The sequence below is a fragment of the Piliocolobus tephrosceles genome, chromosome 16 (genome assembly GCF_002776525.5).
Source record: "Piliocolobus tephrosceles isolate RC106 chromosome 16, ASM277652v3, whole genome shotgun sequence".
NCBI classification, from domain to species: Eukaryota; Metazoa; Chordata; class Mammalia; order Primates; family Cercopithecidae; genus Piliocolobus; species Piliocolobus tephrosceles.
The window spans coordinates 8,544,502-8,557,738 of NC_045449.1; the positions used below are offsets into that span (position 1 = coordinate 8,544,502).

At 48.7% G+C, this 13,237-nt stretch overlaps 1 protein-coding gene across 2 annotated transcripts; it reads left to right on the forward strand.

Annotated features, from left to right (window-relative positions):
• Positions 1-2,612: 2,612 nt before the first annotated feature.
• On the forward strand, positions 2,613-12,872 carry MRM3 (mitochondrial rRNA methyltransferase 3). Of its 2 annotated transcripts, none has more exons than XM_026450480.2 (4): positions 2,613-3,441; positions 3,831-4,075; positions 8,779-8,946; positions 11,890-12,872. In XM_026450480.2, exons 1-4 carry the CDS (start codon positions 3,128-3,130, stop codon positions 12,423-12,425), a joined length of 1,263 nt encoding a protein of 420 aa, XP_026306265.1. In that variant the 5' UTR covers positions 2,613-3,127; the 3' UTR covers positions 12,426-12,872. The 2 variants fall into 2 exon arrangements, with proteins under 2 accessions (XP_026306265.1, XP_023049109.1); XM_023193341.1 differs by lacking the exon at positions 2,613-3,441 and adding an exon at positions 7,159-7,367 and having other exon boundaries at positions 3,963-4,075.
• The last annotated feature ends 365 nt before the right edge of the window (positions 12,873-13,237 follow it).

Here is a 13,237-nt window from a genome sequence, read left to right on the forward strand (position 1 = left end):
TTTTTAGTAGAGACGGGGTTTCACCGTGTTAGCCAGGATGGTCTCGATCTCCTGACCTCGTGATCCGCCCGTCTCGGCCTCCCAAAGTGCTGGGATTACAGGCTTGAGCCACCGCGCCCGGCCTCTCAGTCTCCTAACATGTGATAGGAATGGAAGTTATTAAAACATCTCACAGGACCCTAAACACAGCAGGCTCTCCATGTGTTAGCTTTAGTCTTCCTTTTTGATTCCCACAGCTCCTGCCAGTTCAAGTTCCCAATGCTCTGCTCAGACTATTAAAAATCATCCTTATTGGCCGGGCGCGGTGGCTCAAGCCTGTAATCCAAGCACTTTGGGAGGCCGAGACGGCGGATCACGAGGTCAGGAGATCGAGACCATCCTGGCTAAACGGTGAAACCCCGTCTCTACTAAAAATACAAAAACTAGCTGGGCGAGGTGGCGGGCGCCTGTAGTCTCAGCTACTCGGGAGGCTGAGGCAGGAGAATGGCGTAAACCCGGGAGGCGGAGCTTGCGGTGAGCTGAGATCCCCCACTGCACTCCAGTCCGGGCGACAGAGCAAGACTCCGCCTCAAAAAAAAAAAAAAATCATCCTTATTGCCAGGCGCGGTGGCTCAAGCCTGTAAAGCCAGCACTTTGGGAGGCCTAGACGGGCGGATCACGAGGTCAGGAGATCGAGACCATCCTGGCTAACACGGTGAAACCCTGTCTCTACTAAAAAAAAAATACAAAAAAACTAGCTGGGCGCAGTGGCAGATGCCTGTAGTCCCAGCTACTCGGGAGGCTGAGGCAGGAGAATGGCGTAAACCCGGGAGGCAGAGCTTGCAGTGAGCTGAGATCCGGCCACTGCACTGCAGCCTGGGCGGCAGAGCGAGACTCTGTCTCAAAATCCAAATTCTTTAGCATAGCATTCAAGTACTATTAGAAGCAATGCCGACCTGTCCGTCCTGTCCCATCTCCTCAACTTCAACTAAGCAACCTCAACTAAAGGCACATAAAACCAGTGGCTTCACAAACATATGCCATCACTGCACTGGCTCTTCAGTGTTACTATGTAGCTCCTCCTCTATCTGTCGATATCTCAACTTTAGAAGTCAACTCTAATCCTGGCTAACAAGGTGAAACCCCGTCTCTACTAAAAATACAAAAAAAAAAAAAAAAAAAAGATCCAGGAGTGGTGGCGACCGCCTGTGGTCCCACCTACTGGGGAGGCTGAGGCAGGAGAATGAAAAAAAAGTCAACTGAAATACAAGGTCTACATGAATTATTTCCTCATCATCCAGGTTGCAAAAACCTCTCCTTTTGTATTTTCATAATAGTTGCTAATACTTATATAATGTACTCTCATCTATATGTTAAATACTATACACATAATAAGGTGTTTAATCTTTTTTTTTTTTGAGACGGAGTTTTGCTTTTGTCACCCAGGCTGGAATACAATGGCGCAATCTCAGCTCACTGCAACCTCTGCCTCCCAGGTACAAGCAATTCTCCTGCCTCAGCCTCCTGAGTAGCTGGGATTACAGGTGTGCGCCACCACGCCCAGGGAATTTTTGTATTTTTAGTAGAGACGAGGTTTCACCATGTTGGCCAGGCTGGTGTTCAACTCCCGACCTCCAGAGATCCGCGCCTCCTCCTCCCAAAGTGCTGGGATTACAGTTGTGAGGCACCGCGCCCGGCACACGTTTAATCTTTATAGCAACCTTTTGATCAACGAAGAAATACTAACAAGGGACAGCTCTGTGGTTTCCGCTATCGAAAGTTTTGTGGTTTTTCACTATCAAATTCTGACTTCCATTACCATCACCTACGTACAAATTCAGTTCCATCTCCCACCCCAACCCAGGCCATGAGCTCTAATGGAGAATATCCATCAGGGTCATTTGAACCTTTGTTCCTTTGTTGCCAAAACTCAATGTAGTACCCTAAAAATAGCAGATTTTTTTTTTTTTTGAGACGAAGTCTCGCTCTGTCGCCCAGGCTGGAGTGCAGTGGCGCGATCTCGGCTCACTGCAAGCTCCGTTTCCCGGGTTCACGCCATTCTCCTGCCTCAGCCTCCCGAGTAGCTGGGACTACAGGCACCCACCACCGCGCCTGGCTAATGTTTTGTATTGTTAGTAGAGAGGTGGTTTCACTGTGTTAACCAGGATGGTCTCAATCCCCTGACCTCGTGATCCACCCGCCTCAGCCTCCCAAAGTGCTGGGATTACAGGCGTGAGCCACTGCGTCCGGCAAAATAGCAGATATTTTAAAAATGATCTGACGAATTCAGACCCCGTCTACCGCACCTTCTCCACACTAAACCGCGCTCTTGCACCTTTCAAGTCTTCCTTACTGGTGTGCTCCCTACCTCCCAGGCTTATCGAAGGAGGTCCCCCAAACCCAGTTCCCCAACAGAGTCCTGCAGTAACAGCTTCTCCGGACCGGAGAGAGACTGCTTCTGGGTGCTGTTGAAAAGGAGATGGGTTGAGAGTTGGAGCACATATTCAGAGACCGAGTACCCGAGTGGAGCCATTCCAACCAGCCCTGACAGAAGCCGAACTCTGAATATGCTGGTTTTACCTACATCAAAGGCTCCAAACCGGAAAAGACAAATATTAACTGGAAAGCATTATATAACATTTTGTTTATTTACCGTCTTTTCCAGTAGACAGTAAGCTTCACAAGGGCGGAGCTCAATAAACATCTACGAGTGACTTAAACGAAAGGACGTGCTGCGCACACCTAACACGATTAGTCCCCTCTCCAAGGCCTATGATCCCCACTGGCAACTCGCCGCTCCTGAAACTGAACTCCGCGCAGGACCTAAGGTCGGGCACCCTCCGGCTGAGGTTCAGGACACCACCCCCCTCCGCCAGGGCCGGCTCGGGCGCCCGTTCCCGCCTCGCGTGCCAGCCCCTGTGGAACCCGGCCTGCACCTTCATCCCCAGGACGTCCCGATAGAAACGCGCCGTCTGGAAGCGGTTTCCCACTTTGAATACGAAGTGCAGAGCCCTGCGAGCAGCCATGACTCCCGCGCACGCAGCCGTCACGCGCACAGTACCGCTCAGCCCACGACGGGCGCCCCCGGCCGTGACGTCACTGGCCGCCGACGGCGCGCTTTCGTGACGCAGCCCAGGTCTCGGGGAAGATGGCGGCGCTGGTGAGAACCGCGAGGTTTGTCGTGCGGCCGTTGCTGCAGGTGGTGCAGCCTTGGGACCTTGACGCGAGGCGCTGGGTCCGGGCGCTGCGCCGGAGCCCAGTGAAAGTGGTGTTTCCTTCCGGAGAGGTGATGGAACGGAAGCGCGCTCCCGGGAAGCAGCCCCGCAAGGCAGCATCTGAGGCCAGTGCCCAGGAGCAACGAGAGAAACCACCGCTTGAGGAGTCCCCATCCCACGCTCCCAGCACCTGGGAAGAGTCTGGGCTTCGCTACGATAAAGCTTATCCCGGGGACAGGAGGCTGAGGTGATGTGGTCTTGAGGCCTGTCGAAAATTCTCGTTTCCCTTCCCGCCTCACAGCGGAACCTTAACCTCCTCCCGATGGAGGACTTCTTCCAGTACAGCCCGCTGGTTTTTGTATTATGCACAGAGGGCCGAATACGTGTCTTTGGAATTAGCTTCTGTTTCCCCTTAGCTCTTTGTTGTTGTTTTTGTTTCACCATGTTGGTCAGCCTGGTCTCGAACTCCTGACCTCAGGTGATCCGGCCGCCTCGGCCTCCCAAAGTGCTGGAATGACAGGCGTGAGCCACCGCGCCCGGCCCTCTCCTTAGCTCTTTATTTCTGTTACAACTAAGCGTGTCTCAGTAACAAGGATGTTGATAGTTACCTGTTTTTTTTTTAATTTCCATCTACAGCAGTGTAATGACAATAGTAAAGTCCAGGCCGTTTCGGGAAAAACAAGGGAAGATCCTGCTGGAAGGTCGCAGGCTCATTACAGATGCTCTCAAGGCTGGAGCTGTGCCAAAAATGTTCTTCTTTAGCCGTCTAGAATACCTAAAGGAGCTGCCAGTCGATAAGCTAAAAGGTGTCAGCCTCATTAAGGTGAAATTTGAGGATATCAAGGATTGGTCCGACCTCGTAACGCCACAAGGAATCATGGGTCAGTGATTATTACACAGTGTATCTTGTTGTTTTTTTTTTTTGTCTTGCTCTGTCACCCAGGCTGGAGTGCAATGGCACAATCTCAGCCCACTGCAACCTCCGCCTCTCAGGTTCAAGGGATTCTCCTGCCTCAGCCTCCGGAGTAGCTGAGACTACGGGCATGCACCACCACGCCTGGCTAATTTTTTGTATTTTGAGTAGAGATGGGGCTTCATCATGTTGGCCAGGCTGGTGTTGAACTCATGACCCCAGGTGATCCTCCCGCCTCAGCCTCCTAAAGTGCTGGCATTACAGGCATAAGCCACTGTGCCCAGCCTTACGCAGTGTATCTTAAGGTGTGGAGACCTAGGATTAATTTCTCATACTTGTCTTAGGACAGCAGATTTCATTGAAATGAAATTCAAAATGTTACAATTAGAAAAATATAATTCTCAAACCTGTGTATCTTAGAATATTTTCAATGGAAATTGAAACCCATTTTTCACTATCATTTGTGTTGTGGCTCTTTATAATCTCTAGGAAGAACCACTATTCCTCAAACCTTGTATTTTTTAGATTACGTCTTCAACTTTTTATGTCAGATTAAAACTTAAGAAAATGTTTACTAAAAGAGTTAGCCCTTCATTTCTGCAAAAACTCTGCTGATGTGGTGATAACTGTTAATAAACTCCTTATTCTAGAAGCAGATCTAAGAAGTGAGGTATAAGCCATAATGTACTGCCCTGTTTAGCCCAATAAACAGAGAACCTTGTCTTCTACTCTGTTTCTTCATTTGGCTGAATCTAACTTAACCTTATTTAACTCTGATGTCGATTAGCAATTACAAAGTCTTTGGTCTAAATATGAGAAGATAAGTTTTTCATACGTTTTTGACATCGGAGTTTTATTTAAGATATGAAAACTGAACCCTTGAACTGTTGGGAGAGGAGATTCTGGGGGACGTCTCTTGTTTCTGTAATCCAGTGAGTCACAGGGATCTGTGACTCTACAATCAGAACTCTTAGATCCTAGGATGGGGACTTGTATTACTAAAGTACCTGGAATTACTCATGCTAAGTAACCATATTCTCACTAGATACAGCCCTCTAATCCACACTCGATGCTTCAGTGAACGTGTCATTCATTTCTACTGAGCTTGTCACTTTGGGCACGTGTGCTCACAGTGGCCATCCCATCTTGAACTTCATCATTATACCTGCTTTCATCATTTCCTGGCTTTATAATTTTTATATTATTTAGCTTATATTACTATATTTTAGATTTGAGGGCAAGGAATAAGGGAGAAATTGATAGGAACTGGCAGCACCTGTCAGGCTTTAGACAGACATTCCCCAGAATCCAGTGACGTACGTAGGGTCTATGTGTGGTGGGTTCTTATCACCACAGGCATTCAAGTACAAGTAAAGGACTTCTTATTTTTTTTTCTGAGACGGAGTCTCGCTCTGTCGCCGGGGCTGGAGTGCAGTGGCCGGCTCTCAGCTCACTGCAAGCTCCGCCTCCCGGGTTCACGCCATTCTCCTGCCTCAGGCTCCCAAGTAGCTGGGACTACAGGGGCTCACCACTTCGCCTGGCTAGTTTTTTGTATTTTTTTAGTAGAGACGGGGTTTCACCGTGTTAGCCAGGATGGTCTCAATCTCCTGACCTCGTGATCCACCCGTCTCGGCCTTCCAAAGTGCTGGGATTACAGGCTTGAGCCACCGCGCCCGGCCGAAGTAAAGGACTTCTAAGATCCCCTGCCCTACTGAATGGCTTGTGGCCATCTGTGACTCGGAAGTGGAGGCTCTCTCTCAGCACACAGACGCCTAATACCCTTCCATTGCCTTCAGTGGTGGGTAGGTTTTTTACCTGCACTGTCTTTAGAAAGAATCCTAAATCTTTGATTGTATCATGTTTCAGTACAAGTACTACTTCATTCATCTCCTAACTTCAGTCAGTAGCCCATTTATTGGAGCAATTAGATATGACAAAATACTAGTAAGATTCAAAAAACTGTACAGTCCCTTGGGAGCAGACTACAAAGGGTTTGAATATTTGATAATGATACATAAAGAGTTTAAAGTATTGCTTGGCCTAAAAAAAAATGTTTACTAAAAGATTTATCTTTTACTAAATATTTACTAAAAGGTTATCATTATCACCTCTACCAGGAAACATGGTGATTCAAAAAGAAACTTGTGGATATATGATACCTCCATGTGAATAACTTCGTCGTACCACCGAAATTTCATGTGCTGTAAAGCCATTTTTAGTATTGTTATTAGCCTTTTTCCAGTTTTTCTCTTTTCCCATAAATTCTTTCCGTAAAACTGTAGAGATTATAATGCAGAGATTATTATAATGCAGATTAGATAATGTAGATTATTATATAATGTATATATAATTTTATAATATAGAGATTATTAAATAGAGAATTTTCCACCAAGAAGGCCACTTGGGGTTTTCATTTTCCCAGATAGTCCCAGACTCCATTTTACTCTTTTGTATCAGACTGAGGACAGAGAGGTCACCAGTAAGTGGCTGTACCCATTCTAAAGCTCCCAGGCTTCTGCACCTCCAGCGTGAGGCCTTAGAAGTGACTCAAGTGTTCACTGCACCTACAGCCCCTTTGTTTTGCAGAGTATGTCCCTAAGACAGTGCTTCCGAGCCAGTGTATTTGAAAAAGGGGTCGTTACTTTGATGCATTCAAGTTTTGAAATTCAGATTCTTTTTCCTAGGAGTGTACATTTAATTTTAAAATGTGTGATAAACGTCAGATAAATCAGAGTATAGCAGGCTAAGAATTGTTTTTTAAATATTTAAGTTAAACCTACAAACTGTTTCTTAAAAGCCTACCGGGTAGGAAGATGGGCACAGGTTATAGAAACAAGATAGTTAAGGGAGCACAGGAACTCACTGAAGAAGGTCGCAATCGGTCAGTAAGGTGTTCAGCTTCTCTAGTAATCAGGGAAAAGGCAAGTTAAAATAATGGCCTGCCATTTGTTCTGTCATGCTGGGAAAAATGGAAACAAGTGATAGAGCCTCTGTTGAGAAGGGTTTGAGCTGGAAAACAGGTTTTGTTTTTTGTTTTTGTATTTTTATTAGAGACGGGGTTTCACCATGTTGTTCAGGCTGGTCTCGAACTCCTGACCTTGTGATCCGCCCACCTCAGCTTCCCAAAGTGCTGGGATTTTAAGCGTGAGCCACTGCGCCAGGCCAAAAGCAGATATTTACGAGTTCCTGATGTGAATAAACGGAAAGAGCCCGTGTGAACGTTCAGAGTGCACACTCATCATTTGTCCATTTCACTCAAGGTATTTATGCTAGAGAAATCTTTAGACACATGGGCAGACAGTACTACAGGGATACCCATTGCAGCATTATTTGTAACAGAGAAAAATTCAAATAATTTAACAGTCCATAGGGGAAGAGCAAAATGAACTGAGGTACATTCATACTACAAAACAAGCCGGGCGCGGTGGCTCACCCTGTCATCCCAGCAGTTCGGGAGGCTGAGGCGGGCGGATCACCTGAGGTCAGGAGTTTGAGACCCGCCTGGCCAACATGGCGAAACCCCGTCTCTATTAAAAATAAAAAAAATCAGCCGGGTGTGGTTGCGGGTCCCTGTAATCCAGCTACTTGGGAGGCTGACAGGCAGGAGAATTGCTTAAACCTGGGAGGCACAGGTTGCAGTGAGCCAACATTACACCATTGTACTCCAGCCTGGGCGACAGAGTGAGAGAATGAGACTCTGTCTCAAAAAAAAAAAAAAAACAGCCTAAAGCAGTTAAAGGAAAAAAGTAGCATCAAACATACTGACATGGTAAGTTCAAGATATGTTGTTACGTAAAATAAGTAGCTTACAGAATGATACAGAGTATGACACCTAATGTAAAAGAAATACATTTCTTTTTTTTTTTTTGAGACGGAGTCTCGCTCTGTCGCCCAGGCTGGAGTGCAGTGGCTGGATCTCAGCTCACTGCAAGCTCCGCCTCCCGGGTTCCCACCATTCTCCTGCCTCAGCCTCCCGAGTAGCTGGGACTACAGGCACCCGCCACCTCGCCTGGCTAGATTTTTTTTTTTTGTATTTTTTAGTAGAGACAGGGTTTCACCATGTTAGCCAGGATGGTCTCGATCTCCTGACCTCGTGATCCACCCGTCTTGGCCTCCCAAAGTGCTGGGATTACAGGCTTGAGCCACCGCACCCGGCCAAGAAATACATTTCTATATGGACAGGTGTGCGTATATATAGGGAGATGCATAGAACAAGTTCTAAAAGGATACAGTCCAGAACAGTTGAGGGGAGGAGAGTGGTAATGGTAGAATTGTATGTTGTTTGAATTTTGCCAATCAGAATATATTGGTGTGTTTTTTTTGTTTTGTTTTGTTTTTTTTTTTTTAGAGGGAGTCTCACTGTGTTGTCCTCAGCCTCCCAAGTAGCTGGGACTAGAGGCACATGCCACCACACTCGGCTAATCTTTCTATTTTTATTAGAGACGAGGTTTTGCCATGTTGGCCAGGCTGGTCTCGAACTCCTGACCTCAGGTGATCCACCTGCCTTGGCCTCCCAAAGTGTTGGGATTACAGGCGTGAGCCACTGCATCTGGCCCGTATTCATGTATTTTTATGTAACTAAGACCATATAAAGATTGATAAGTAAAGGAAAAGTCAGACTATTCCCCATGCCCACACCAGGCAAGTAAACCATCTATTTTGTTTCCTCAGGGATTTTTGCCAAACCTGACCATGTTAAGATGGCATATCCAAAGACTCAGCTTCAGCATTCACTGCCTTTATTATTGATTTGTGACAATCTTCGTGACCCTGGGAACCTGGGGACAATTCTGAGATCCGCAGCTGGGGCAGGCTGCAGCAAAGTGTTACTCACCAAAGGTAAGAGCATCCAAGGCCGGGCATGGTGGCTCACACCTGTAATCCAGCCCTTTGGGAGGCCAAAGCAGGAGAGTCACTCGAGCCCAGGAGTTCAGGACCATCCTGGGCAACATAGTGAGACCTCGTCGCTACAAATAAAATTAAAATTGGCTCGGTGTGGTGGGGTGTGCCTGTAGTCCCAGAAACTTGGGAGGCTGAGGTGGGAGGATTGCTTGAGCCTGGGATGTCGAGGCTGCAGTGAGCTCACCACTGCACTCCAGCCTGGGCGACACAGTGAGACTCCCTCTCAAAAAAAAAAAAAAAAAAAAAATACCAGGTGGATTAGTAGATCTTTTTTTTAAAGAAATGGGGTCTCACTGTGTTGCCTAGGCTGGTGTTGAACTGGCTCTGGCTCAAGCAGTCCTCCTGCCTCAGTCTCCCAAAGCACTGGAATTACAGGCATGAGCAACCACGCCCAGCCAGGTTCGGCCATTGTTAGGTGAGCTAGGGCTCTGGGCAGGCAGACACGGGTTGGATCTTGGTCTGCCTTCACTAGCTCTGGTCCCTGAGCAGTAGTCCCTGAAGTGTCAGCTTCCTCGTTGGTGAAGTGGGAGGAATAACAATCTCCCTGGTCATTGTGAGGATTAAGTGAGATGTTGCACATAAGGTACTTCACACCTTACCTGGCACACAAGTAATTCAGTAAATGTCGATTCTCTTTTTTAAAAATTATGTTTTTTTGTAGAGACAGGGCCTTGCTGTGTTGCCCAGGCTGATCTCAAACTCCTAAGCTCAACGGATCCTCCTGCCTCAGCCTCACAAAGTGCTGAGATTATAGGCGTGAGCCACCATACCAAGCCGATGTTTATTATCTTTTAAAATTATCATGAAACCTGCTAGGAATGACGTCCGTCAGAAGCTCTGAATCCTAATGTCATCATGATCCGTTTCCCTTAGCCTCAGCGTGGGTCACATGCCCCGCACGCACATCCGCCTCATTACATTTCTGTCTCTCATCGTCAGAAATGGGGGTTAATCGGCTTGGCTCTAAACAGACTTGCTTAACAGCTGGGGCATGCCTGAAATGTCCATTACACCTTGGGGCCGAGGGGACAGAGAGTTCCATTCATCAGAAACACTCCAGCCACCATTAAAAGTAATCTAATAGGGCACCCGTTGTTGAGACTTGCCTGAATTGCTGCTCGCACCTCTTTCTCATCACGCCTTGCTAGAGTACGTTTCTGTGCCATGTGAGAGCTGCGTGCTGGGTTCCCCGCTTCCTCGCCCCGTTATTTAGTGCTCTGATAGCTATTGTGGGATTTGGAAATAAATCTAAATAATCCAAGCAGTGTGGTTTTCACATTGACACTGATGGCTGGTGTGTAAGAAATGGGGAAAGAAGGGAAATACTTGGTGTGGTGCCCAGTATCCAGGACATGAGGATGACGGGAGGAGTCTCGCCTTTCCCTTCTCCCCTCCAGGTAGAGGGGTCAGCCTGGGCCGCTCCTCTCACACATCTGGGCCCGTCTCTGGTTTCCTGCAGGGAGAGGGAAAGCAAAGCCCGTGGTGGGGGTGCAGGCGCTGTTACATCCTCTGTGTCTTACTCTCCTTTTAAAATCTGGTTTGCCTGGTTCGTCTATCCTGAGGTTTGACAAATGAACTTTTAAAATAACTCGTCAGGAGAAGACTTGCGCTAACAAATTGTGCGGCGGAGGGTGGGAGGTGACGCAGTCCCTGTGGGGCCCCACCCTGGGCCGCTCTGTATCCCGCCTGTGGTGAGGAGCAGGCCCTGGCAAAGGCCAGGCTGAGGCTGCTGCCGGGGTGGCCTCTTGCCTCATTTCCTCTCTAGAGCCTTCCCTGCTCCAGTGCAGAATGAACCTTGAAGCCCAGTGGGTCTTGATGAAACCAGATCTGATTCTGTCACTGCTTTGCTTAAGATACCTCAATGGCATGATACTGTCTTCAGATAAAATGCCAAACTGCTCAGCTTCCCATAGGCGGCCGCCTCCTTGTTGGCCAGCCCACCTCCCACCTCCTGTGCTGCCACAGCCCCACCGCTGATTGGCCGGCTCACCTCCTGTGCCACCACACCCCCACCCGCTGATTGGTCAGTTCACCTGTGCCACCACACCCCCCCACCCGCTGATTGGCCAGTTCACCTCCTGTGCCGCCACACCCCCACCCGCTGATTGGCAGACTCACCTTTGCTGCCACAGCCCACCGATTGGCCAGTTCACCTCCTGTGCCACCACACACCTACCCGCTGATTGGCCAGCTCACCTGTGACACCACACCCCGACCCATTGATTGGCCAGCTCACCACCTGTGCTGCCACAGCCCCAGCGTTAATTGGCCGGCTCACCTCCTGTGCCACCACACCCCTACCTGCTGATTGGCCGGCTCACCTCCTGTACCGCCAAAGCCGCACCGCTGATTGGCAGACTCACCTCGCTTGCAGTCCGTAGGCTGCGCCACTCGCCCACTTCTTCTAGCCCTGTCCTCTGCCTGGGCCTTTCTCTTGGTGTCCTAGTCTTTCGGATGGTTTTTCTCATTGCCCTGCTTTGTCCATGGGTTTTTTATGACTGTGTTGGTGCTTCTTTTACATCAGTTACTGATACTGTAGTCATCTGTTTAAATACTCACCCAGGGCCACCACCCACTACACTGTGCGTTCCTTGGGGTTGGGGACTTTAATTCTCTCTGCGTCTTCTGTGCAGTGTCTGGCACGTGTGTATGGGAGATGTTGAAAGGATGGATAAAATATTGTCAGCACTAGCAGGAATGACTCCTGCTTTACTGGATGCTGTCACAGTCAGAGGCAGAAGTTCCCAGCTCTCAAGAAAGCTATCATAGAATAACTTCTGCTTTATCTCCTGATCCAAAATTAATCTGACTTACTCCACAGTCCCCTGGTCTGGGAAGATTTGTAACATCTTGATTGTATCCTGTCTTTTTATTTTCTAGGCTGTGTGGATCCCTGGGAGCCCAAAGTGCTCCGGGCGGGTATGGGCGCACACTTCCAGGTGCCCATTATCAATAATCTGGAGTGGGAAGCCGTGCCCAATTACCTGCCCCCTGACACCCGGGTCTATGTGGCTGACAACTGTGGCCTTTATGCCCAGGCTCAGATGTCTAATAAAGCTAGTGACCATGGCTGGGTGTCTAATCAACGGTTGCTGAAGTTTCACAAGTATGAAGAAGAGGAAGATGTAGAAACGGGAGCCAGTCAACATTGGCTGCCTGATGTTGAGGTTCAGAGTTACGACTCGGACTGGACGGAGGCGCCGGCAGCTGTGGTGATTGGCGGGGAGACCTACGGCGTGAGCCTGGAGTCCCTGCAGCTGGCCGAGAGCACTGGTGGCAAGAGGCTGCTGATCCCCGTTGTGCCCGGTGTGGACAGCCTCAACTCGGCCGTGGCGGCAAGCATCCTGCTTTTCGAAGGGAAAAGGCAGCTGCGGGGGAGGGCGGAGCACTTGAGCAGGGACAGGAGTTACCACTGAGAAGGACGCAGAAGTGACTTCTGCTTGAGGACGTGTCCAACTCCTCCTACACCAGCACACGGGTTGGAGGCCGGCAGAGTCAGTGACTATGGCCCCCATGTTCAGGGGCAGGTGTGATGCGTCACACGGTTACAGGAAAAATAAGAACTTCCTCAGAAAGAACAGGTCCAAATTCTTCCCGAGGCCTCCCATCGCGTCACTGATTTCAAGGTCTGTCTTTTTTCTCTTGGTGACCCATGTGGCTCCGTGTGTTTTTAAAAATTGTCCACCAGGAAGCACTTTGTGCCCAGAAAGTTCCTGAAGCATCAACCTGGGCAGGGGGGCGTCCACTCCACCAGCTGGTGGGTGTTTGTAATCGTCAAGCACCAGTTACAGGTCACAGCCACGTCACTCACAGATGACTGTTGGTCAGTGGAAAATAAACCATGAGCAGCGGATTACGTTAAACAGTTGTTTTGTGTGGTTGGTGTGTCACAGTACCTGTCACCTTTGGCCTGGTAACGAGGACGTGGCTAAGGGAATACCAGGAAGCTGGAGGGCTAAACTCTTGGCATCCAGTAGCTCTGCTCTGGGCTCAGATGACCCGTCTTTGAGATTGTTCATGCCTTCACTGAGCCACTGTTTATGTATCTGTAGAAATGGCTTAATTTAACAGGCCGTGTCAGACCTTGGCACCTCTGCAGATATCTTTTTGAGGATTTTTGCAGAGACGGAAGTCTATGCAGAAAACTGAATTTCAAAATCTGCAGCCTTACCCTGCATTTATCAGGAAAGTGTCACTGTTTCCTGGTTCCCTGTGTTAGCCCTACTTA

Coding starts and splice junctions, on each gene's coding strand:
- MRM3 (XM_026450480.2), top strand. CDS start 3,128: ATGGCGGCGCTGGTGAGAACCGCGAGGTTTGTCGTGCGGCCGTTGCTG. Junction 3,442..3,830: donor CCCGGGGACAGGAGGCTGAG/GTGATGTGGTCT, acceptor TTCCATCTACAG/CAGTGTAATGACAATAGTAA. Junction 8,947..11,889: donor CAAAGTGTTACTCACCAAAG/GTAAGAGCATCC, acceptor TTTATTTTCTAG/GCTGTGTGGATCCCTGGGAG.